Source organism: Centroberyx gerrardi, chromosome 3, assembly GCF_048128805.1.
Source record: "Centroberyx gerrardi isolate f3 chromosome 3, fCenGer3.hap1.cur.20231027, whole genome shotgun sequence".
In the NCBI taxonomy this organism is placed as follows: Eukaryota; Metazoa; Chordata; class Actinopteri; order Beryciformes; family Berycidae; genus Centroberyx; species Centroberyx gerrardi.
Window position 1 is genome coordinate 19,241,190 of NC_135999.1, and position 22,639 is coordinate 19,263,828.

General features: G+C 42.8%; 2 protein-coding genes across 4 annotated transcripts in view; one reads left to right on the forward strand and one right to left on the reverse strand.

Annotated features, from left to right (window-relative positions):
• Positions 1 to 4,317, forward strand: part of notum1b (notum, palmitoleoyl-protein carboxylesterase b) — a 9,632-nt gene extending 5,315 nt beyond the window's left edge. The window contains exons 6-11 of the mRNA XM_071915313.2: positions 317 to 419; positions 936 to 1,127; positions 1,689 to 1,786; positions 1,903 to 2,050; positions 2,169 to 2,216; positions 2,987 to 4,317. Coding sequence (XP_071771414.2) covers positions 317 to 419; positions 936 to 1,127; positions 1,689 to 1,786; positions 1,903 to 2,050; positions 2,169 to 2,216; positions 2,987 to 3,329 — 932 coding nt within the window. The 3' untranslated portion in view covers positions 3,330 to 4,317. The remainder of the gene's footprint in view (positions 1 to 316; positions 420 to 935; positions 1,128 to 1,688; positions 1,787 to 1,902; positions 2,051 to 2,168; positions 2,217 to 2,986) is intronic.
• A 115-nt stretch (positions 4,318 to 4,432) lies between these two features.
• On the reverse strand, positions 4,433 to 22,552 carry tmc6b (transmembrane channel-like 6b). Of its 3 annotated transcripts, none has more exons than XM_071915293.2 (21): positions 22,478 to 22,552; positions 16,074 to 16,256; positions 15,184 to 15,314; positions 14,922 to 15,089; positions 13,292 to 13,456; positions 12,220 to 12,328; positions 12,039 to 12,123; positions 10,994 to 11,254; positions 10,195 to 10,409; positions 9,893 to 10,037; positions 9,030 to 9,185; positions 8,574 to 8,752; positions 8,380 to 8,470; positions 8,113 to 8,210; positions 7,706 to 7,801; positions 7,520 to 7,595; positions 6,937 to 7,070; positions 6,206 to 6,382; positions 5,894 to 5,972; positions 5,634 to 5,720; positions 4,433 to 5,493 (listed from the first exon to the last, which is right to left on the reverse strand). In XM_071915293.2, exons 2-21 carry the CDS (start codon positions 16,127 to 16,129, stop codon positions 5,479 to 5,481), a joined length of 2,523 nt encoding a protein of 840 aa, XP_071771394.1. In that variant the 5' UTR covers positions 16,130 to 16,256; positions 22,478 to 22,552; the 3' UTR covers positions 4,433 to 5,478. The 3 variants fall into 3 exon arrangements, with proteins under 3 accessions (XP_071771394.1, XP_071771393.1, XP_071771392.1); XM_071915292.2 differs by lacking the exon at positions 22,478 to 22,552 and adding an exon at positions 20,962 to 20,993; XM_071915291.2 differs by lacking the exon at positions 22,478 to 22,552 and adding an exon at positions 20,313 to 20,727.
• Between the last annotated feature and the right edge of the window lie 87 nt (positions 22,553 to 22,639).

The following is a 22,639-nucleotide window of genomic DNA, read 5'->3' on the forward strand; positions in this document are numbered from 1 at the left end:
AGACACAACAGACGAGTGGCTTTACTGTGCAAGATTCCCATCTATGGCCGGGATTAAGAGAGAAAAGACGGATAGACAGATATATAAAAGTAGAGGAGTGTGGGAGTGAGCAGAAAAGATAATAAGCCACAGAGATCTTCTGAACCAGGAGCCAGTTGTGTTATTTTATTTTCTGCACTTTCACTGTTAGACTGCATAGATATAGGGTTTGGGTTAGAAGTCTGATCCTCTGAGAAAAGTGTGTGATAAATACATACATTTCATTACTATTTGTGGCTCTGTGCTAATGCATGAACATGATGGTGTGTGTTTTCAGGTGACTACGCCTTCATGGGGTCTCTGATCATTAAGGAGGTGGTGAATGAGCTGCTGACAAAAGGTCTGGACAACGCCAAGGTTCTACTTCTCGCAGGCAGCAGGTCAGTTCAGCGTGTGTGTGTGTGTGTGTGTGTGTGTATTGTAGCAGCACTCCTTCAGTTTCTTAAAATGTGCAACTACTGAGCTGAAGTCCATGCAAAAAGCAATGAGTGTGACGGGAATGAATCTCAAGAGACCAGTAACTCCATTTAGAACATTTAGTGAAAACAGACGGTCACAGACTAACAAGATTCATCAGTTGGCAATCATTTTGTTCTGTTGCTCCTTCTCACTCCAACTGAGTCTAATGATGGTGACATCAAACATAAAGGACTAAATGGAATGTAGTATACATAAGAAACTATAGGAAAATCTAATAATAATCCAACAAATATGACTATAGTACAATATCTAGTATTTCACTTAACATTATTTTCATTATTTCAAATATACAAATCACAAAATATATCTCAAAATGTCTTTTCTTTTAGAATGGTTCTGCCATGTATGCGTCTGTTTGCTTCTCTGCTACTAAAAGATAAACACTAACACCCCAGTCTCGTCCTTCCTCCCACCAGCGCGGGCGGTACGGGCGTCCTGCTGAACGTGGACCACGTTGCCGAGCAGCTGGCGTCCCTGGGTCACCCAGGGGTGCGAGTCCGGGGCTTGGCTGACTCCGGATGGTTCCTGGACAACAAGCAGTACAGATTTACCGACTGCCTGGACACCATCAGCTGCGCCCCAACTGAGGCCATAAAGAGGGGGATCAGGTAAGAGAGATGGGTAGACGATAGATGGCGTTAAAGAACAGATGGATGGAGGCAGGGAGGGATGAGGGAGTTTAGGAATATCTTCTGAACCAATTAGCTTTCATGTGATACTTTCCTGTTGGGCACAGTGGTGGAAAAAGTACTCAAATCCTTTACTTGAGTAGAAGTAGTAATACCATAATGGAAAAATACTTAATTGAAAGTAAAAGTCCTGCATTCAAAAGTTTACTTTAGTAAAAGTATAGAAGTATTAGCAGTAAAATGTACTTAAGTATCAAATGTAAAAGTACTGGTCCCTTTCCGAGTGTTAAATTATTGATGCATTAACCTGTAAGAAGTATTTTAACCTTATTCTGCAAAGTACCTAGTAACTACAGCCGTCAGATAAATGTAGTAGAGTAAAAAGTACAATATTTCCCTCTGAAATGTAGTGGAGTAAACGTATAAAGTCTCACAAAATACTCAAATCAAGTGCCACTACCTCAAAATTGTACTTAAGTACAGTACTTACTGTACAGTACAGTAAATGTACTTTGTTACTCTCCACCTGTGGTTGTGCAGGTACTGGGGCGGGCTGGTGCCAGAAAACTGCAGACAAGCTCATGTGGGAGAAGAGTGGAACTGCTTCTTTGGATATAAAGTCTACCCCACGCTAAAAAGTGAGTGAGCGCGCACAAGTGTTTTCTTAAAACGCTGATGTAGATGATGGAGGTGGAGATCGATGCTTCGCCAGATTTTAAACTCCAATTCACAATATGCGCTCCCTCCTGTCCAGGCCCGGTGTTCGTGGTGCAGTGGCTGTTCGACGAGGCCCAGCTGACGGTCGACAACGTCCACCTGACGGGACAGCCTCTGCACGAGGGCCAGTGGAGATACATACAGAACCTGGGGCACGAGCTGAGGAGCACGCTGCGGGACGTACCGTAAGGCAGACACACACACACACACACACACACACACACATACATACATATATACTGTACATACACACAAAGAAATGAATGTTTTGCTGACTGTTTGATTCTGTGTTTTGAACGGCAGGGCGATGTTTGCTCCAGCCTGCCTGTCTCATGAGCTCATTACCAGAACGTGAGTAAATTAAACATTAAAAACTTAGATCATCAAAACACTCTTTCGTAACACCTTATTTTTCAATAGTCCACTGTTGACTCTCCACAACATATCACTTGACTGTCAACAAGATTTGTCTCAACAGACAGGTAACATGTATTCAACCAACCACTATCTCAAGTGCTAATCAATGCTTAATCAACTGAGTATCTGTTGACTATCAGCTGGGGAGAAAAACATTGCCACATATGGAATTGTTTCATGAGTCAGTTGCCTTACTGTCCCATAACCCTAACTTTAACTAGAGCCAGGCAATAATTCAATCTTATCATTTATCATCTTTCAATAGAATTATATAGTGATTCAATAATATTGAGTTATCGTGATACATAATTCCCTTGTCTAAATTAATGATAAAAAGCACAGTAATTGAAATCTTGCACAAAATGACATCTGAAACAAATATTATTTGAAAAATAGAGTTTTATCATACTTTATATTACCAAGCAGTTCAATGAGATGATCAATTTGATTATTTAACATGTGATTTTGCATATTAGCAAATATCGTTATATATAAATATTGAAATATTTTCTTTTGATTATTGTGATATTACTTTTGTTCATATCTCCCAGCCCAAACTTTAACCAAGTTTTTTTTATGTGCCTAAACATAAACCTATATATTCTTGGGAGTCAGCAGTGGACTATCAAAATAAAATGATACCTGCTATCCTTTCTTACCTCTCGCTTCTACCCGCCCATCCTTCTGTCTTCATGTATCTGCAGCTACTGGATGGACATTCAGGTGAAAGGAACCTCTCTGCCCAGAGCGCTGCATTGCTGGGACCGCAGCCTCCAAGACAACTTCCACATCAACAGTAGTCATGGCAACCACAATCACCAAAACCACAAGGCCCCGCCCATGAGGGGCTGCCCTCTGCATTTGATTGACAGCTGCCCGTGGCCCCACTGTAACCCCACCTGCCCGACGATCCGTGACCAGCTGACGGGACAGGAGATGAGCGTGATCCAGTTCCTGAAGCATTTGGGTTTCGACGTGCAGAAGATGGCCCAGCAGCAGGGGATGGACCCGGGGAAGCTACTGGGCATGCTCAATAACGGGAACTGACAAGCTGAGTCACACTTTCTGTGACGTGCAGCACTGCTGGTGTATTCCCAGTAAGCCATTCTACAGAAAATAAGACGGTGCTGAACAAAACTGAATGGAAGGCAACAGGAACATGGGAACAAAACTGAGAAAAACAACCCAGTTTCCAAAAGACTTCTTCTTCTTCTATCAACAAACAAACAAACAAAAACATGAAACCAACTCAGCCTTTTGCAAACTGACTGGCGGACTTTGAAGTGACTGATCAGTTTATATTCTTGACTCAGATCCAATCAAACCAGGATTATGTAAAAAAAAAAAAAAAATCATGTTTGAGGTGTTTAAATAGATGGGATCAATTGCTCCTTGGTTTTGTATAACTATCCTGGTTTTAAAGTATAGACAAAGATATATAGATATGTTATTATTGTGAAATCTACACAAATATATAATTAAATGCAGGTACAGTAGGTATATATATAAATATATATTAATGTGTACATGAAATGGAGACTGTCATAGTGTGTTTGAGTTTTTGATGGGAAAGCACTGGATTGAAAGTAACATCTCACAGATAATTGTAAGTATTCCCTCCAGCTACAATACTTGTGTGAAAAAAAGAGGAACGGAGATTTGTGGGGATTTGGTGCTCTCTTCTGTCGACTCTAAAAATCACATTCAGAAATCAATCTGTGGTGCTGTTGTCTCAACCTCTCACCCTATATGCTGCTTTTTGTTATTTGGAAAAAATGAGAATTCAATGGGTAATGTTTACTAATAAAGGTAACTATCTAATACAGGTACAAAGATTAAGTATTACTTTGTTCTTCAAGCCACTTTAAAGTGCTTGTATATTTATTTTTCTATTCAACATATCTTTGATGGGTGTTATAGTCGAATAAAATGAGTAATTGTAGGTATGTTTCCGCATATTCCCTCCCTGTTTGTAAATGCATGTTCATAAAAAACTGTAAGAAAAAATATGTGTATGTTAATAGTACAAGTCATATTGTTTTTTTGTTTTTTTTGTTGAGTTTGATATTTGTAGAAAATATTTTCTTGTGCATGGCTAAGCATCAGCAGTGCTCACACTTTACACGGACACTAATAAATACACAGTGAAGTGATAAAACATAATTTAATTACAAAAAGTATGTAAAAACTCTTAAAAACAAAGAGCATAAAGGTTAAGTCAAACAGAGGGACTGGAGCGGAGACCATTTCCTATATTAACAACACAGATGCCTACAGAACACCCACAACATCCACAGCTCAACTAGGCATACAGTTTAACCTGATAAAAAACCAACTAATGATTTAAAAAACCCTTTTAAAATAACACTGTACAAAAAGACTAGACACTAAACCTTTTTTTGCACCAGAAATAAAATAATAACCTATTTGTTCACAGTTGGTATGAAAGTGCTATTAGGAGAGATGAGTGAAGACCAGTTTCTTAAAACAGACAAGACACTTTTCGCCATCTGTCTTTTTGCATATTGAATCCTGCGCCGGCTGACACAGCATTTTCAAACTCAGCAACACAGCTTGCCTCTCAACGACAGTCCAACCACAGGGTGCGCTTGTGAAATTCAGCTCGTAATTCTCTCCTCCACTCAATTTCTTTCTCTTGAGCCGTCAAATCCAATCGATCCAACTCACATTGCTCAGAATATTGGCCTTAAAAGCAATTTTGTCCACCTTCACTTTAACGTCCTAAACGTAAGGTATTCCATCTCAAACAGTCCTCAGTACGAAGGGCAGTCACTGGTTGTTTCTTATATGGGATGTTGGCAGTGGCGTATTGGCACAGATCTCCATAATGCTTTAGTGAAATACTGCAGTTTCTCCATGATAGTGGTTTCACCACTCTGACTTTTCTACTCTCTGGTCCCTCCTCCACTTTATCCCCTCACTCTCCAAAGGCCCTGACGATATAAATACCAGGGGGATTTTAAATGTAACAAATAAATAAGACATGAGGATTGATTTTAAGGGAATTTCCGAATCAGAACAGTGGCAGGAGTGGGAGCATATCCAGTTTGCCTCCCGATTCTATTCCAATTATATCCACGCTGGTTTAAGAGGACAGGTTTCTCTGCTCAAATGCTCAAAAGATCTGCAAACCTCAGTGCACTGAGAAGCGGGGAGGCTCTTCTTTCTTGGGATCTTAACAGGTAGAGTCCTAGAAAAAAAAAGATAATGCAAGACTATGATTGGATGGGACTGAAAGAGGAAGCCAGGGAGAGAAAAATACCCGCTGTTGCACAGATTTGCATTAGAACAGCTGTTGTAAAGCCGAGCAGCGGAGCGGTAAGGACTGACCTGGCTTGTGAGTCGGCGAGGGGAGCTGCGCTTCTGCTCGTGGATGGACTGGAGGCGAGTGATCAGAAACTTCTTATCCTCTCCCTCCTGAACACAGAGAAACAAACAGAGGGAGGTAAAGAGGAGGGTGGGATGGTGACAAAGTTAAACACTGGCTGTCACCAAGGACAGATAAATGTTAGAGAAAAAAGAAGTGCAAAAGAGAGAGTAAGGGTGTAAGAGATCCATTGAGAGGCAGAGCAATAAAGGTGTTGTCTTACATTTTCTATCTGCTCCTGTAGTAAGCTGATGATCTTCCTCTGACCGTCCACCACCTGCGAGTGGAAGTAGATGACTATCCTGATGGAAAGGAGAGACAAAGAGAGTGAATCAATATAACCAGCACTTGCCTATGCAACACAGCTCTTAATAATAACACAGTGTGATACTTTATTGAACCCCGTAAGTCAGCTACAGACCAGCGCCCTTAGAGCCGACACTGCGGCTTGAACCTCTGGTCTCTAATCACCGGGCTGCAGCATCCTGTGTGTGTGTGTGTGTGTGTGTGTGTGTGTGTGTGTGTATACACTCACAGAAAGATGCCTGCTGTCAGGAAAATGAAGAGAGGGTTTTCCACCAGGTAGGAGTGTGCCCAGGCCAGCCAGGACAGGTTGGGGTTGTCTTCTTCCAGCTGTTGCACCCAGATCTTCCCCGACTCGAACATGGTTTTGAGGCCACGGAACGGACCGCACGACGACGAGGGCGTGATACTGGTAAGAGGAAGGAAGGAAGGAAGGAAGGACAGAAGACAGGTGTTGAGTCTACATCTGCGACTGCCTTTGCTGTTAGGAGCATGTGTGCAGCGAGCGAGAGGAGAGATGAAACATGCCTGTTTTTCTACAGCAGGGTCGGTATGGGAAAACTCTAAATGTTTACAGCACATGGTCAAAAAAGCAATGTTGATTTATTTGATATACTGTAGCTAAGATGAAATATAGCTAGGCAACAAGAAGTGAAAAGATCACAGGAAGTATTTGTGGAGGAAAATGTTAAGACTTAGAAGATGAGCAAACACTATTTGGTGCTGTAATAGAAACATGGCAATGTGTGTTTGTGTGTGTGTGTGTGTGTGTGTGAGAGAGTTCTCTGTTTATCACTATCACAGGGGGTCATTTGTGAGAACTGTTTTCCAAATCTCATTAGGGACATGATTCTTTTGCTAAGGTTAGGGATGAGTAAAGGGCATAAAATGTTATGTCAATAAAATGTCCACAGCACCAGAATGTGTGTGTGTGAATGTTTGTGTGTGTGAGTGTGTGTGTACCTCCACATGGTGTATGTGACACACACGGAGGCACCCAGGAAGGAGGGGAAGCAGAGCAGAGTGATGAAGATGGTGGTCATCTGGCTGGCTCTGTACGGCTTCCTGGGAGCCTGGCAGTTCAGCATCAGGCTGCCCTACAGGGAGAAACAACACAGGCCGGGGTCAGAGGTCACCGCCTCCATCTCCATTCACCTACCGACAGTCAGAAACTCAGAGCTGAGACAGAGCAAGTTCAACATCAACCTGGCCATCAAACAGATGGGAAATAGTCGTAGCTGACATGGAGGGAGAAAGAAGGACGCAAAAGAAAGAAACACTAGTAGAGCAGTCAATATTTACATTTTTGACTGTCGAATCAGGGTTCTCCGGTTATAAGACGCCGATACCATTTGTAAACGACCCGACTGGTTGTCATTAAGATCATCTGACTTGTCATCTTGAGTGACCCATTTTTGGATCAAAACGGTGACTGTCGCCGAAAGTTTACATCCCTGACTTTGAGTAGACCAAGGAGGCAGTTCAGCATCACTGGCCTAGAGAGAGTCGGGGTACCAGTACAGTACAACAAGGGAGTCCACAATACCTTCTTAATATAGAAGAGCAGCAGGAGTTTGAAAATCTGTATTGCAGGCAGAAGAGGAGTGAAGAGAACACCCAACCTGAAAAGCACAACATTTTGTTTTCTATTGTATCTTATTAACTGGGTTCAAGCACAAATTCAAGTTAAATTAGCATCATTGTGTAAATATCCCAACAGTAAATTTTGTACCAGGCCAAGGCTTGTCCATAGATGAGTTCCAGGACGTTCCTGGCGATATCAAACACTGGTTTTCTACTCCTCTTCAGCACCTTCTCAGAAAACAACCTGCAGACAGTGGGGGAGAGAGAAATGGGATAAGATGAAGGAAGAGAACAGAAAGAGATGGAGAGAGAGAGTGAGAGAGAGAGAGAGAGAGAGAGAGAGAGAGAGAGAGACAGAGAGAGAGATTCATAGCCAAACAAGGGTTTCCCTGATGGTTGGAAGGAAAGAACCAGAGAGAATGACCTTTACTTAATGCAATCTGCTAAAATAGAAACATTTTCATGACCTTTAATCTGTGGGACTTTTTCCTATCACCAAGAAGATCAAGAGAGAGAGAGAGAGAGAGAGTTAGAGACAGCTTGTGAATGACCAACCTCCAGAGAAACTCTCCAAATAAGGTGTCCAGGCAAGTGAAGATGAAGTCCATGAGCAGGAAGCGATACAGCTCCTGGCCAACAAAATTCTCCCAGCACTGGAGACAATATCATCAAAACAGACCACTCAGTCAGTCACAAAAGAAATACCATGCCAAGCAACACAAATTCAAATCACAAAGATGATAACAATATTCTCAATAGAGCTGTGAGGAAAAGGTGTACAGTCTGGAAGAGCCAAAAGTCAAGTCTCATCATGCATTTTACCTGCAGGCCGAGAGTCTGACGATCCACAGGCACTCTGCCCAGCCAGTGGTAGCAGAGGACGCCCAACACACTCACTTTCAACATCAGGTTTCTAGAAAACAGGCATCAAACCACAGGGTGACAATCAACTTTGTACCTTCTTAGACTCCCAACATTAACTCTGTACTTCTAACATGCAGTTCCCCCGTCCATACCTGCAGATGGCGACATATGTGCGTATACTGGGCGAGTCATACTCCTCCATCCAGGCTGCTGCGTTGAACAGGCCGGGCAGCAGCAGGTTGATGAGGGAAACCACCACAGGCAGAGCCAGCAGGCTGGCTTCCTCCGACAAGCGGTCTTTATTGCGGGAACGAACCCTTTCCTGGAGGTCCTGTCAGGGGGAGGGAGGGGAGCGAAAACAGAGGACAGTTAGACAGAAAAAGAAGCCAGATTTGTAATTGCAAATGAATACATAACTCATTTCCATGTTATGTCATGTTGTCCTGTCATCTTCCTGGTAAACTAAAAACAATGAACCTGCCAAGAATAGAATCAGGTACTGTGTGGTATATTCAATTAAGAGACAAGCGCAGATTAGTTTTAATTTAAAATATTTACAGAACTAAGCGGGTGTTTTGATTTTGGACCCTGGATACACCCTCCCTCACCTTGTGCATGAATTCAGAGAAATAGTAAACGGCTAGCGCGCAGGAAACGGTGCTGCCAATACAGATAGCCCAGGCCAGGCCATGAACCATCAGTCTCCACAGTCTCTGGCTCATTGTCTTCTTGACATGCTTATGAGTCACCTCCGCCAGCAGCTCCTGGAGAGGGGGAAAGAGGAGAGAGATGAAGGGGAAAGAGAAGAGAGACGAGGGGGAGAGAGAGAGAGACGAGGGGAAAGAGGAGAGAGACGAGGGGGACAGCGGAGAGAGACAGGCAAGAGAGATGAGGGGGAGAGAGAGAGAGACGAGGGGAAAGAGGAGAGAGACGAGGGGGACAGCGGAGAGAGACAGGCAAGAGAGATGAGGGGGAAAGAGGAGAGAGACGAGGGGGGAGGAGAGAGGAGAGAGGGGAGAGAGACGATGGGGAAAGGGGAGAGAGACGAGGGTAAAGAGGAGAGAGAGAGGGGGAAAGAGGAGAGAGACAAGGGGGAGGAGAGAGGAGAAAGGAGAGAGAGACGATGGGGAAAGGGGAGAGAGAGGAGGGGGAAAGAGAAGAGAGAGGAGCGAGAAAGAGGAGAGAGACGAGGGGGACAGGGGAGAGAGATGAGGGGAAAGAGGAGAGAGACGAGGGGGAAAGAAGAGAGGTAATGTGACAGAGAAAACAGGGTGAGCGGCATGAGAGAAAGAGAGGGCGGGGCATTGGGAGGGAGGGACAAAGAGAAGGAGTGAGGGATGAAGAAGGAAAAGAATGCATTAGTTCATCACATTCCTGTCGGCCAATTATGTTCCCAACAGTGACAGGGAGGGAGAGAGAGAGAATGTGCTTTCCTAAGTGTGTGTGTGTGTGTGTGTGTGTGTGTGTGTACCTTGAGTTGGGTGCAGATGTTCTCAGACATGAGTTTGACAGAAGTCTTCTTGATGACTTTGAAGTCCCAGGAGCAGAAGGCCTTCACAGCCAGTAAACCATGGGACTTGTCAATGCGGAAACTCTGGCCGAACGACTTCGACATGCTGTTGGATCGATCGCATATAAACATGTACATATATATATAACATAAGCCAGATCATTTTCAATGTAAAGCCCTTTATGTTTAAAATAGTCCATGTTTCGAGGTACATTTTCATGTTCAGTATGGTCTAAATGCATCCCTCAAAAGACACACTGTACCTGTACACAAGGATGATACATGTGATGAAGAAGGCCATTCCTATGGTGAAGAAGTAGGCGAGCGGCATGTTGTAGGAGAGGCCCTGCGACGCACAGTCCAGCCCGGTTCCATTGGACACAGAGAAATTCTGCCCTCTGCCATCGTCCCTGCAGCTCTTACGCAGCATAAAGTTTGAGTAGTAGCCGTAGTACATCACCGAGTCCGAGAAGTAACCCTGAGACAGGGAGAGATGGAAAAGACGCTCATTTGTGTGATAACAGAGCTTCCGGTTAATCCATTCTATAATAAGTCTGCTGGCTCATATCGATACACGGGCCATCCAGGTTCTTGTAGGGGACAGGCAACCTAAATATCTCTATTTTGGCTCGGAATCTACAAATGGGGGATGAGTATGTACCTTGCTAACATATGTATTTTTCCTGATTTTTGTTTCACTTAGCCCCACCTGCTTGTGTTTATTTATAGCTAAGGACTGCTATGTTACGATTATATAGTTCATAGTTTATCACACATCAAGAAAGTGGCTGAACTTGATATGCAAACTTAAACAAAAAAGAGTCGTCACACACTTGTCTCTTAACCTGCATCGGAGCTGTAAGTGTGTGGCGACTCTGTTAGGCTTGTTAAACCCCGTTGGCCTGCACCTCCCCAATACAGCTATGCGTTTCTTTCCTTTTTTCATGAACTTGATATGCAACTACTCACCCATTGTGTAGTGAGTGTTTATAAAAACATAAAGCCTAAAGTGTCTTTGAGAGGTATTGTGATAATGTATTACTGCAGCACACCGGTGCTTACCTCTCCAGTGAGGAGCTCCAGCCCAGTGAAGGGGGCTCGTCCCTCAGGCAGCGGGGCCGGCGGGTGCACAGCCTGGGGCAGCACCAGGAACGCACCGATCACCAGGAACAGAAAGAGGTTGAAGAAGAGGAGGGTCTTCAGGAAAAGGAAGTACGAGAGGACGCCAGTGCCGAAACGCCCGCTCACTCTCTTGAGCGGCACCTGCCACAGCTGGAGGGAGTGCAGGAAAGACAGCCAGCTGTACCAACTCTGTCTCGCAGCCTGGGGGAGAGAGAGAGAGAGAGGGGGGATGTGATTCATGTGATTCCATGTAACTGAATATCATGGTAATTATGTGGAAAATAATTGCCTAAGAGAATTCTGGCAATCAAACATTATCATACTGTATTGTATAGTGTTGTATAGGAGAATAGAAATGGTGAAACTTTTCCATTATCTACTAAAATTAGTCACAGTTTAGCAGTACAATTCCAGGCAGATTGCCAACTTGTGTTTGTGTTTGTGTGAGTCTGAAACTTGTGACTCACACTCGGAGAGCCATAAATGCTTGGGCAACCAGACGATTACAATGCCTAGATAACAACAACTACAGGAAACACCCACTGACACCCAATTACAGCCTCAAAGAGGAATGTGTTGTGCAGGCTGTATATATGTGTGTGTGTGTGTGTGTGTGTGTGTGTGTGCCCGTGTCCCACATATCAAGATATTTCAAAGAACTGATAATAATTCAGATATCTTTAAGAATACTGTGCTGCTAATCAGATTTTACACTCATTCCAGGTCTGTAAACCAAAAGTATAAATTGCGTCAAGGTTTTCTTAAAAAAAGAAACAACCCCGATCATCATGAAATAGTCCCAAATGTTCTTGATGTTATTTCAATAAAGTTAAACTTGGCCCATTTTGTCACCATTTTGTTGGGGCGGGGGGCATGAAAATTTGTCTTCCTCCAAAGGGGGGCATGACAGAAAAATTTTAAGAACCACTGCTCTAGAGGGAAAAACTAGAATACAGGAAGTAGACCAGAAAAAGAAGTGACTCACAATGATGATGTAATACTTGAGTCTACTGCAACAGGGGATCTGACTGCCAGAAAATGAGCGTCTCTCCTTCTGTAATGCTAACCTCCTAGAGACACACAAACAGAGAGAGAGTGAGGAATTCAGATTTACAAAGGCGGATTAATCTGACCAATTGGTATAATGAGTGTAATGATCAGTCTACCTGAGTTCACTCTTCTCGGCGATGCTGAGCGGCATGGCTTTGAGCATCCTGACTCTGTCGCTCACTGACAGGTTCTGCAGGTTGTTCACCAGGCGGTCCCTCTTACTCACTGGAACACACACATGGAAAAACATCAGGTCCATTACAAAACATGTCAAACATAGATTTATTTCTACAGAAAAAATGTGTCCAAGGGTCTCTTTCCATACAAAAAGTAAAACGCCTTTATTATTTATTGGCTAATTCATAGCATACACATGTTTATGTTTAAAAAGCACCAACACATTGCAGCACATACATAGCCTTCCTCAGGGTGCAAGCTGTGAAAGAGTAACAGGTGCCAGATATAATCTCTATTATGTCGCATGACCTGGAAATAGCTGCTTTATCACATACCCATGACCTACATTCACATATCTACAATGTTTACATCCGGTAGGCCTACATACATTTAATACAAAAAGAAGAATATTAGGCACCGGTATCCCCCCATATACATCAGAAAGAATGGAAAGATAGATTTATTTCTATTTTAGTGTCTACATTACAGTCACCGGTCACTGGCAGCAACTCAATATACGTATAAAGCATGCAGTCATGGTGAAGTGGTTTAATTTTTTTGTTCAACCAAACATTAGAATGGGCAAGATGTGTGATCTAAGCAAGTTTGACCGTGATCTGATTGTTGGTGCCAGACGTGGCGGTTCAGCATCTCAGAAACAGCTGCCCTCCTGGGATTTTCATGCACCACAGTCTCTAGAGTTTACAGAGAATGGTGCGATGAACAAAAAACATCCAGTGAGCCGAAAGCACCTTGTTAATGAGAGAGATCAGAGGAGAACGGGCAGACCACAAATGCTCAAATAGCAGCTCTTTACAATAGTGGTGTGCAGAAGGGCATCTCACAACACACACGTTGTCGGCCCTTATGATAAATGGGCTATAGCAACAGTTGACCAGCTGCTACTAGATAGATGTACCTAATAAAGTGGCCGGTGAGTGTATGTAGAGATGAGAGCGGCAAGTTTGCATAATTGTGTGTGCATGTGCGAGCGTGTGGGCTTCCTCTCACTCTCTGCGCCGTCGGCCTCCATGCCGTCCGTCTCCACACCGTAGCCTCGTATGCTGGGTCTGGCTGAGCGGGAGAAGTCTCGGATGGAGGGTCTGCTCTGCCTGCGTCTCCGCAGCTGCATGGTCCTGTTGTAGTACTGAGAGATAATCGCTCCCCTGCTGCGGCCTAGAAGAAGGAGGAGGGCAGAAGTAAACGATCAGACTGTTCTGGGATTTAGAAACTAGAAGGCACTCTGTGAGTGTAAACCTCCGCCAACACTAAACAATTCTTCAACATGCTGTTACACCCAAAGACATCATTCCTATCCCTAAAATTTTAAGTGAAATTGATTTCTTGACCCTGCAAATGTACCCTCGGGATTTGGAATCTAGTGTCTATCTCTCTTATTTTCATAGTTATCTAGAAATCTCAGATCCGGATCACCAAAAAATGTAATAAATTGTTCCTTGGCCCAAGGCCTATTAGGGCTGAACGATTTTGAAAAAATATCTAATTGCGATTATTTTGACTGATATTGCAATTGCGATATGATTTGCGATATTAGAGGGAATGATAATTTTTACATCGTTACTCTCATTTTCATTGAAAAACATATTAAAATGATTATGGTGTGATTTTTGCCGGGATCTGTACCAAACAGAGATGTTTTCTTAAGTCTGTAGAATATGATGTGTAGGCCAGGCCATCTCTGCAGCACGACAATATTTAATTTAAAATGGCATTTTGACACACATTTTGCCTTTAACAAATATTGCGCCTCCTGCGATTTGAAAATTGAAGTTGTATATAGTAAAAACATTTATGTCAAAAAATATAGTATATATAATATAATATAATATAATATAATAATATAATATATATGTTTTTACAAGGGAACACAGGATGTGGATTAACTGTTTATGTGGGTGTTTGCACCGTGTCAAGTACCCAAAGATGAGCTGTCAGTCTCCACTTCTGCTTCGGATGGTGAGAGCCAAACCATATATGTTTCATCTGACACACTTTCAGATAGCAGCTATCAAGCCGCCTTCATCTCCAGAGTGTCTCTGTCAGCGATGAAGCACCTGACCTGCCACACAGGCTGACAGGAAGATGGCACCGCCTGACATACAAACAGCTTCCTCATGAAACTCTGCTCAGCCAGAACAGTCTCTCCCTTTCTGGGTCTATAGCTAAACAATGTGTAGTGCATGGCACAAATACAGCCAGGGGGTTGGGGGATCTGCTCCCAGTGAGGACACCCATGCTAACAAAGTATTTCTGCATGGTACTGTAGGGCGTTTTGGATAAAAGCATCCATCAGATGCATATCATCGGCATACAGTGAAAACCTTGTATCTCCAATATGTCAACTTTTCAGGAACTAAGAAAAACAGACTTATTTTTAGCTTGACCACCATGCATTTTTGAGTTTATATAGGGGTTTTGAAAGGGCTTCATACGCCCAAGGGTGGTAATTTTTTCTTAACCCATAGAGGAGCATGTAATCCTTCAACTGATGTTAAACCAAGAAAATCAAGGTTTTCACATGACAACAGTGAAATGCCACGTTTATCCCTCTATATCCATCTCTCTCTCTTTCTCTCCATCAGTATCGGGCCATTTTCAACCAGCCATCTGCAGGACCCACCGATGGTGCGACTGGGCATGGAGGACAGGACTCTCAAGGTGGCTGAGGACCAACGTTCAGCTATGAGGGGGTCTAACTGGGTCGCTTCATCCTCCGGTTCGTCTTCCATTTGCTCCCACCTCCCTCCCCACATCTCACGCCCAGGGCTGGACAGGTAGGCCACACGGTCTGGGGGATGGGGCAAAAAAACACACATTGGAGGATGATAGATTATAGAGATACTGTTATCGCGTATAAATTCAGGCATACAAACACGCAGTACCTCGACCCTCCTCGCCCAGTTCTCTCTGTAGCTGCTGCAGCTCCACAGCTTCAGACAGTCCTCCATTCTGTGTCTGCTCGGCGATCAGCTGGTTGAACGAGTCGTGAACACCTTCCTCATCCAACGGACTCCTGACAGAGAGACACATGAAAGTGAGGAAATATTTTTTAAAAAGTGGGGAAGAAGGAGATACAAGGCTCGGAAACATGCAAGTTTTCTGAGTTGAAAGACACACTTACATACCAGCCCACAATGCTCTGAGGCCTGCAGGCCACTGACCACATTACAAATAAAGTGTGTATACATATGATAACCCTCTGACTCAGATCCCAGAGGAAGCCGCTGTAAGAGGCCCAAACTCCCGGGGGGGGGGGGATTGCAACCAAACACCACAGGAAGAGAGTCACACAGAAGGCAATCTGGTCTGTATCTTTGCAAACAAAAGCATTCACTTTCACAGAGACACAAGGTATGGAAACACACACACACACACACACACACACACACACACACACTCAAACACCCTTTCAACCAAACAAATAAGGATCTTTTCTGTGAAGACAATGGAGCGGAGGTTAGCAGTAGGTCACATGGCGCAAAAACACACACAAAAACCCTCTGAGACTTTATGCTTTATGATCTGCCTTCCCGTTTAAAGCCTAGCAAGGCATCAAAGAGCACAGCTAATCCTGTCATCTCCGCTCCTTATTTTCTCTCCCCGCTCTCTGTATTTCTCACAGCCTTCACCACAAGTAACATGAAGCGACCTGACAGCTTGACAATAGCAAAATAAACAGAAAAATCAAGAGGTTAGAAGAGAAAAGACTTCATGGCAGATGAGCCGAGACGGAAAGTGGGAGGAACATGAGAAAGACTTTTCTAATACTCACTCCAGTCCGGCTTCCATGTAGACGTGGTTCAGGTCAAAGTTAACAATGCGAGCCATTCTTCTTCTTCTTCTCCTCTATCGGGTCTCGGTCTGTCCGGCCGGCCGCCACCAATCGTAGAGGGATCACACCCTCACCTGCTCAGACCTGCCCTCCGCTCCCCTGTCATGGTGTTTATTCCTCTACCTGAGAGAGAGGCGGAGAAAAGGAGGAGGGGGGTGGGGGGGAGCAATGAGAAGAGGGAGAGACGGAGGGAGGGAAGGAATGTCTGCTGAGTTACTGGAGGTAATCTGCTCTCGTCATGTTGCTGCTTGTCTGGTAAGCGCTCATTTCCCCCAGGACACACACTGTTACAGTGAGGGAACAAAACTCAAAGCTTGTGTAAATCACCATTGAGAACTTTTGTATGTTACAGCCAGAGGAATCAGATGTAGGCTATATCAGGCAAGACTGGGCTCTGGGACTTGAAACAGATGAGAGAAGCAGTAGGAAGAAGATGGGCAGGAATCGCACAGATACAATCAGATAATTATGATCAAAAGCTCAGGAAAAAGCCACATGGAGGAAAAACTTTGAATATTGTTTAAGACTTAGGTCATTCGTTTTTATGTGCAGGCAACATTTAGTGCCGGTAATGATCATCACAATGTGACAATGACACTCTTATAAAGATGACTTGTCATGAGGGATTACGCCATTATGTCTAGTCATGAGCACTCCTTTGTCAAGCTGTCTGTAATGAGGACTGTGGTCAGATGTCAGATGGCATGGTTTCACCAGTGAATATTCATGAGAGCGGAGACAGAATGATTCATTGTCAAAGCTCAGTCACAGTGCGTCATATTGGGGCTTGGAGGGAGTGTGTGTTTGTGTCCCTGTGTGCATTTTAACATGAGTGCCCATACGCAGGTCCCATTTCACTCCAAAAATCTGTCTTAAATTACATGCAACATTTGCATATAAACTTTCAGCAAAGACATAAAGAAGACATTTCCTGTTGTTAGAAAACATGTCTTTAGTTGCAACATGATCATCAAAGTCATGTAATAAAAAACTACTGGAGTGTTCGGGATTTAAGAAAATTGAATCCAGATATTCATTAGTGACCAATAAAACCACTTTCCCAGCTTTATCCAGGCCACCCTTGGTGGAGCAGAGGAGGGATTGTGGATAAACAAACCACAATAAATAGACATACATTTTGTTTAATGATTTCTCTTTGGACATCTGTTGTCAAAAGAAACAGCTGGCCTTGTCACACACATACAAACCAGAGTGTGACCAAGTCAACTTTGCTTGAGTCCCAAGTCAGTCTCAGGTCTTGAGGCACAAATCCCAAGTCTAAATCTAGATCCTACCAAGTCAAGTCCATGTCATTAATGTCAAGTCAAATTCAGTCGTCTGGTGGAACAAATCTCATAACTTTTAATCTAAGTCATTTACACAAACAAAAGATATTTTCTCAAGACTTTTCAAGTCTCACTTCTCAAGACCTTTTCAAGTCATCAAGTCAAAGTCAAGTCCCAAGTCACCAGAAGTCCCCACCTCTGATACAAACATATCCATATACAGTATATGAGCTATGAGTTAAGGGTGCTGTACAGTTTAATGGGCAAAGTGTGGTACTGATGCTACCAAGCTTGAGAGTTCATTGGGGACCAACCATGCTAAACATGTAAAAATGTGTCTCATGGTACAGTAAGGCGCTTCGGATAAAAGCATCCACCAAATCGCAGGTACAAATGAGTTATAGGCTATTTGTTTACATGTGTGTCCTATGTAAAGTGTATTGTGTATTTGCATATTTTAGTCATTATCTGTGTGTGTGGGTGTTTCCATATAGATACAGTAGAGGCCCAGAGTTCCTCTAAAGGGTGGAGGTCTCTGCTTCTTTTCCTGACATGCTATGAGATCAGCAGCACAGCCAGGCAGCAGGGCGGAGCCGCGACTGTCAGCCAACACACTGATTGAATGGCTACAAAATGCCACACGCTCACAATCACATTCATTCTCTTTTCAGGCATCAATCCGTCTTTTCAGCTTGTTCTTTTCAGGCCCTGTGATGAAAATCTGCGGCATCCATCTGCTCTCTCTCTCTCTCTCTGTGTTTCAAACATACTTTTCTCATTACCTGAAGTTTCCAGGATCATGTTACACTTTCCCTAAGTCTCCATCTCTTATTCCACATATTCCTTTCTGTCTATTTGGCTGCCTCTTTCTGTACTACTCTGATTCTGTCAGTCTCTCACTCTCGCAGGGCAGAGAGACAGCCACAAACATAATACCACAGACAAGAGAGCGCTGCAGTGAAGTGCTGATTTCAGCATGGCTGGGGTGGCTGGTCATTCTCTCGCTCTGACAGTGAGCACTTTGGCCTTGCAGCGTCTTTGTGTGTCTTTTTTTATGTACTTATGTGCATGTGTGTGTGATTACTAACACTGAAAAGATCTTCGGAGACTGTCGCAGCAGGGGAGGATTTTCAGGGAGTGGGACAAACTCTAAACACAATCTGACAAAAGGTCAGAGTTGAGCTGTACTGCTGCCAAACAAAATATGGTTGGAAAACATAATGGGGGGGCAACAGAGCACAGATTAGCTCCATGTGAGTTTACACAGGGGTAGAAGTTTGTTAGAAAACGGATTTAAGAAGGAAACAAGTTGTCTAGTACAAATCAAAACAAAGTCGCACCACAGCTGCGAGAGGTAGAGCAGTCCAACATAAGCCATAATGAAGGGATCTAGTCTAAACAAACCTGTCCCCAAATGAAAACACAGCTTAACATTACATAAATGAGTACAATTATTCACAGGATGAAATGGAAAACAGAAGGGGGTTATTGGCGGATATGGGCGCGAAGGGAAGCAAATGGTGTAAAGAAATATGTCTTGACAGCTTTCAACAACTGCATGATAATCAGTTCCCAGAGTACTGAGAAAAACCAACAGAGGGAGTAGAGAGGCACAAAGCTAAATATGGAGGAAGACTTTTGTTTCAATAGCCTGATGTTTTGAGTTAGGCATTACTGTTTGCCTCCAGAAAGGGGGGTGACCGAGAGAGAATAGAGGGGGGTAAAGGAGCAGAACTGCAAGAGGAAAAATCTGTATTTTGGTAGAGAGCCTAATGTCATGGTGTTTTTCCTAGTGGAGAGATAAGGAAGGAAATTACAGTTTGAGGGGCCCCAGGTCCAACAGCTGGAGGCGACGCTAAAGGAAAAGTTAAGAAAGGGTTTAAGGAGAAAGGCAGAAGAGAGCAATGGAGGAGATGGAGAGTAGGAATACTAGTAGGGGAGAAATAGGGAGAAAAAGGGAGAAAAAGTAGAAAATGTGCAAGCAATTACCACAGCTTGCTCTCTTGTCTCTCTCTAACATAGTCAGGCACGCATATACACACACACAATTACAGCACTATACTGCCCATGATACTAAAGGTCTCTCCTCCTTCATTTAAAAAAAGGACACCAAAATTATAGGTTCGCTGTTGGCTCCATCACTGAAACTTGAAACTCCCAAGCCAAGCTAAGATGTGGCAGAAAGACTTTTTCTTCTGCTATAGACTGTATGCCTTGTATGTTGACCCTCCCTTCTAATGAAATGAATGCATTATAAATGTGTATCTTCTCAACAACCTTTTCCTGTCATCACTGTCTTACTGGTCATCCAGGGTTGCAGTTTCTTAAGACAATGTAATCTTATGTATGTATGTATGTATTGTATGTATGTATCACACACTAACACACTCAATAAGACATGAGAAAGCACAGAGAAATGCTTACATTTAAGTAATAAAGAAAGATTTAGACTGGTTTTCTCACAGCAACAAAATGCAACCCTGCCGTTACACAATAGGCTACAAAAGCGCATTGGCCCGAGATTGTGCATTTGTGATCACTTCTGCAAGCTTTTCTACAAAACGAGGTCAAATCTGTAGCCAAAACTTAAAGGCACACAGGGCCAATTGCGATAGCAGTTTGTTCTTTCTCAGTTTTAAAAAACACTGAGCATCAGATCTGTCTATGAAAACCTTGTGCTTTCTGTTGACCGGTGTTTAGTGAAGTTGGCTAGCTGTAGCCAACGGCAGGCTACGGGTTTTCAACCTGTCATAAGTTTCATGAAGTTGAAAAAGTTTATATTTGACGTGACAACAATCGTAAGTTTATAAAAAAAAAAAAAAAGAAAAAAGTGTCAGTTGAAATAACATAACAGTCGGGCTTGCTATAATCTGCCCAAAGTAAGTTCACTCACCCCGTCAGTAAACTCGCCAAACCCGTTGAAGCAGATGTACAGCCGTTCACTCTGTCAGTCAAAACAGTCCACACTGGTAACCAGGCAGCAGGGACAAACCATTTTCTACGGGGGGTGGCTGAGTGGCTATTACTGCTACAAGTCCTCTATTTCGTTTTTTACTACACAACTGGAAAATGGAGAGCTAGAAATGGTAGCTCCGTTTTCTTCCCATTAGACTGAACCCCACGAATGGTATCATGCTCGACTGATAACCGCGTAATGTACATTTCACCCCTAAATGTTTCCACCCGTGGTACTGCCCTATTGTTCTACCGGTATTTGTCTCTTTACACACTGCAAATAATATGGAGGCAGTCTAAAATCGTGTATCAGGTCGATTAATCAATCACAATGTTTCGATTAACATCAGAAAATGAGTAATCTGACAGGAAGATATAGGCTGGCTAAGGGAAGTCGACCTAGCCTTATAGGTTAGTCTACACTGGTTGTTGAAAAACTTTCACTGCCAGGTGTGTAAGATAAGCTACTAGCCTACATAACACATCTTACTATGAAGATAATAGACTTCTAATTGCATGCAAAGAATGAGGAAAAAGGCCTGAGAAAATGGGAAGTATGAATTTAAAGGTAATACAAACAGCCCTACCTGTGACTGCTAAGGTGAAATGTTCTTCAAAAGTTTTATGACAAAGTCCACAGTCCCTTCCCCTCCCTCACCTCTACCTGGCCACACCTACAGTATCGGTGCAAAACAAGCCTGGAGTATGCGAGGTGTTTCATGTGAATATGTGTATAGGTCCATACAGGATATGTGCCAATGTATGTAGGTTATATGTGTGTATGTATGCATGTATGTATATGATGTGTGTGTGTCAACTATTATGAATTATTGTATGCTTAAATGTTTTTAATGTGGACTCTTGGAAGATTAGCCAATGGGCTAAAAGAGATCCAAATAAAATCAAAAATCAAATCAATCATGTCATGAATGATATTACATAGACACAGATTCCTTTGAAATCATCATTGCCCTTATGAAAAAGTCACATGTGAAACCCCATAATTACACCACATGTGTACAACAATGTGTACAACACATATTGGTTTTCATATGTCAACATGTGACATTACCCATTTCCCATGTGAAAATGACATTTTCACTTCTGAAAAGTTTTCAAATGTGAAACAAATATTGTCATATCTAATGGCAGGTAATAAAAAGTGGGAAAAAAAAGTTCACGTGAAGAAAAAAAACAACATTTTTCACCTATGAACTGAAATTTTCACATCTGAAGTACAACTTGAAATAAATTGTTCACATAAGAAAACCAACATGTGTCTAAAAAGCGCATGAGCTTTAAATTCATGTGTGTTTGTTCTCATTCCACAGCTCAGTCTGTGTAATGGCAGTGTAAGAAGCATTCTCTCCAGAAAGGTAACACAGTTATGAAACGTTCACCACAGTGGGCTTGATTTTAGCACATGGGAAATGACTTCTGTATCTTTATAAATGGTAATGACTTTTGGCCTTGTACGTTTCTGTGGTTGAGTGGGAGGTGAAGCCATTTCTGCTGAAATGCTCTCATGGATTTCAAAGTTTCCAAATGATTAAACACTGCTGAAGATTCACCTGAAACTCACATAACATTGCCATTCACATGAAAGTGGTCAGGCCAGGTTTGTGAGCAATTGGTTAAAAATTTGGTTAAAAATTCCTAACTATAATACATTACACTTAATGAAAAAGGCAGGTGATGCTGGATAACGACACGTTTGAAGGAAAAAAGCGCTTATTGATAGTGACATTTTAGACAAGTATTACTTCACACATCTTGATCTGATGTAATTTGGAACAAATTGTCTATTCAGCTTTGAATTTTACAGATTTTCTCAACAAAGTAATCCAGAAGCAACTGAAAGAAATCTGATTGCTTTACAGTTTGGGTAATCTAGCAGAAAGTACTTGGATAGTAGTTAGTAAAATGTAATGGATCACATTTTGAAAGTAACCTTCCTAGTCCTGCATGCTGTACACAAACATGTCAAAACTACCCTATAAAAACCTAAACTGCATGTCTCTCCCATCATCTAAAGTGTCCTGTCTCAATCTGATGGTGACCTAATCCATCAACCTTAATCCAACCCCCATCAACTGTACTCACCTACTTACGGCCTTCAGCATTTTGTCACTTTCTCGTCAGTCCACTGTGTGTCTGTGCTTATGTGTGTGTGTGTGTGTGTGCGCATGTGCATAAACACCCATGTATGGACTGTGTGTATTTTTTGTTATCTTGTGAAATTCTTTGTGATATTTCAGCCACCAA

What these genes read in the sequence shown, in the direction of transcription:
- tmc6b (XM_071915293.2), bottom strand. Translation starts at nt 16,129, where the DNA reads ATGGCTCGCATTGTTAACTTTGACCTGAACCACGTCTACATGGAAGCC. An exon ending in TACATGGAAGCCGGACTGGA is followed by an intron (nt 15,315 to 16,073) that starts GTGAGTATTAGA and finishes TCTCTCTGTCAG; the next exon opens with GAGTCCGTTGGATGAGGAAG. An exon ending in TGGAGCTCCTCACTGGAGAG is followed by an intron (nt 10,410 to 10,993) that starts GTAAGCACCGGT and finishes TCCCTGTCTCAG; the next exon opens with GGTTACTTCTCGGACTCGGT.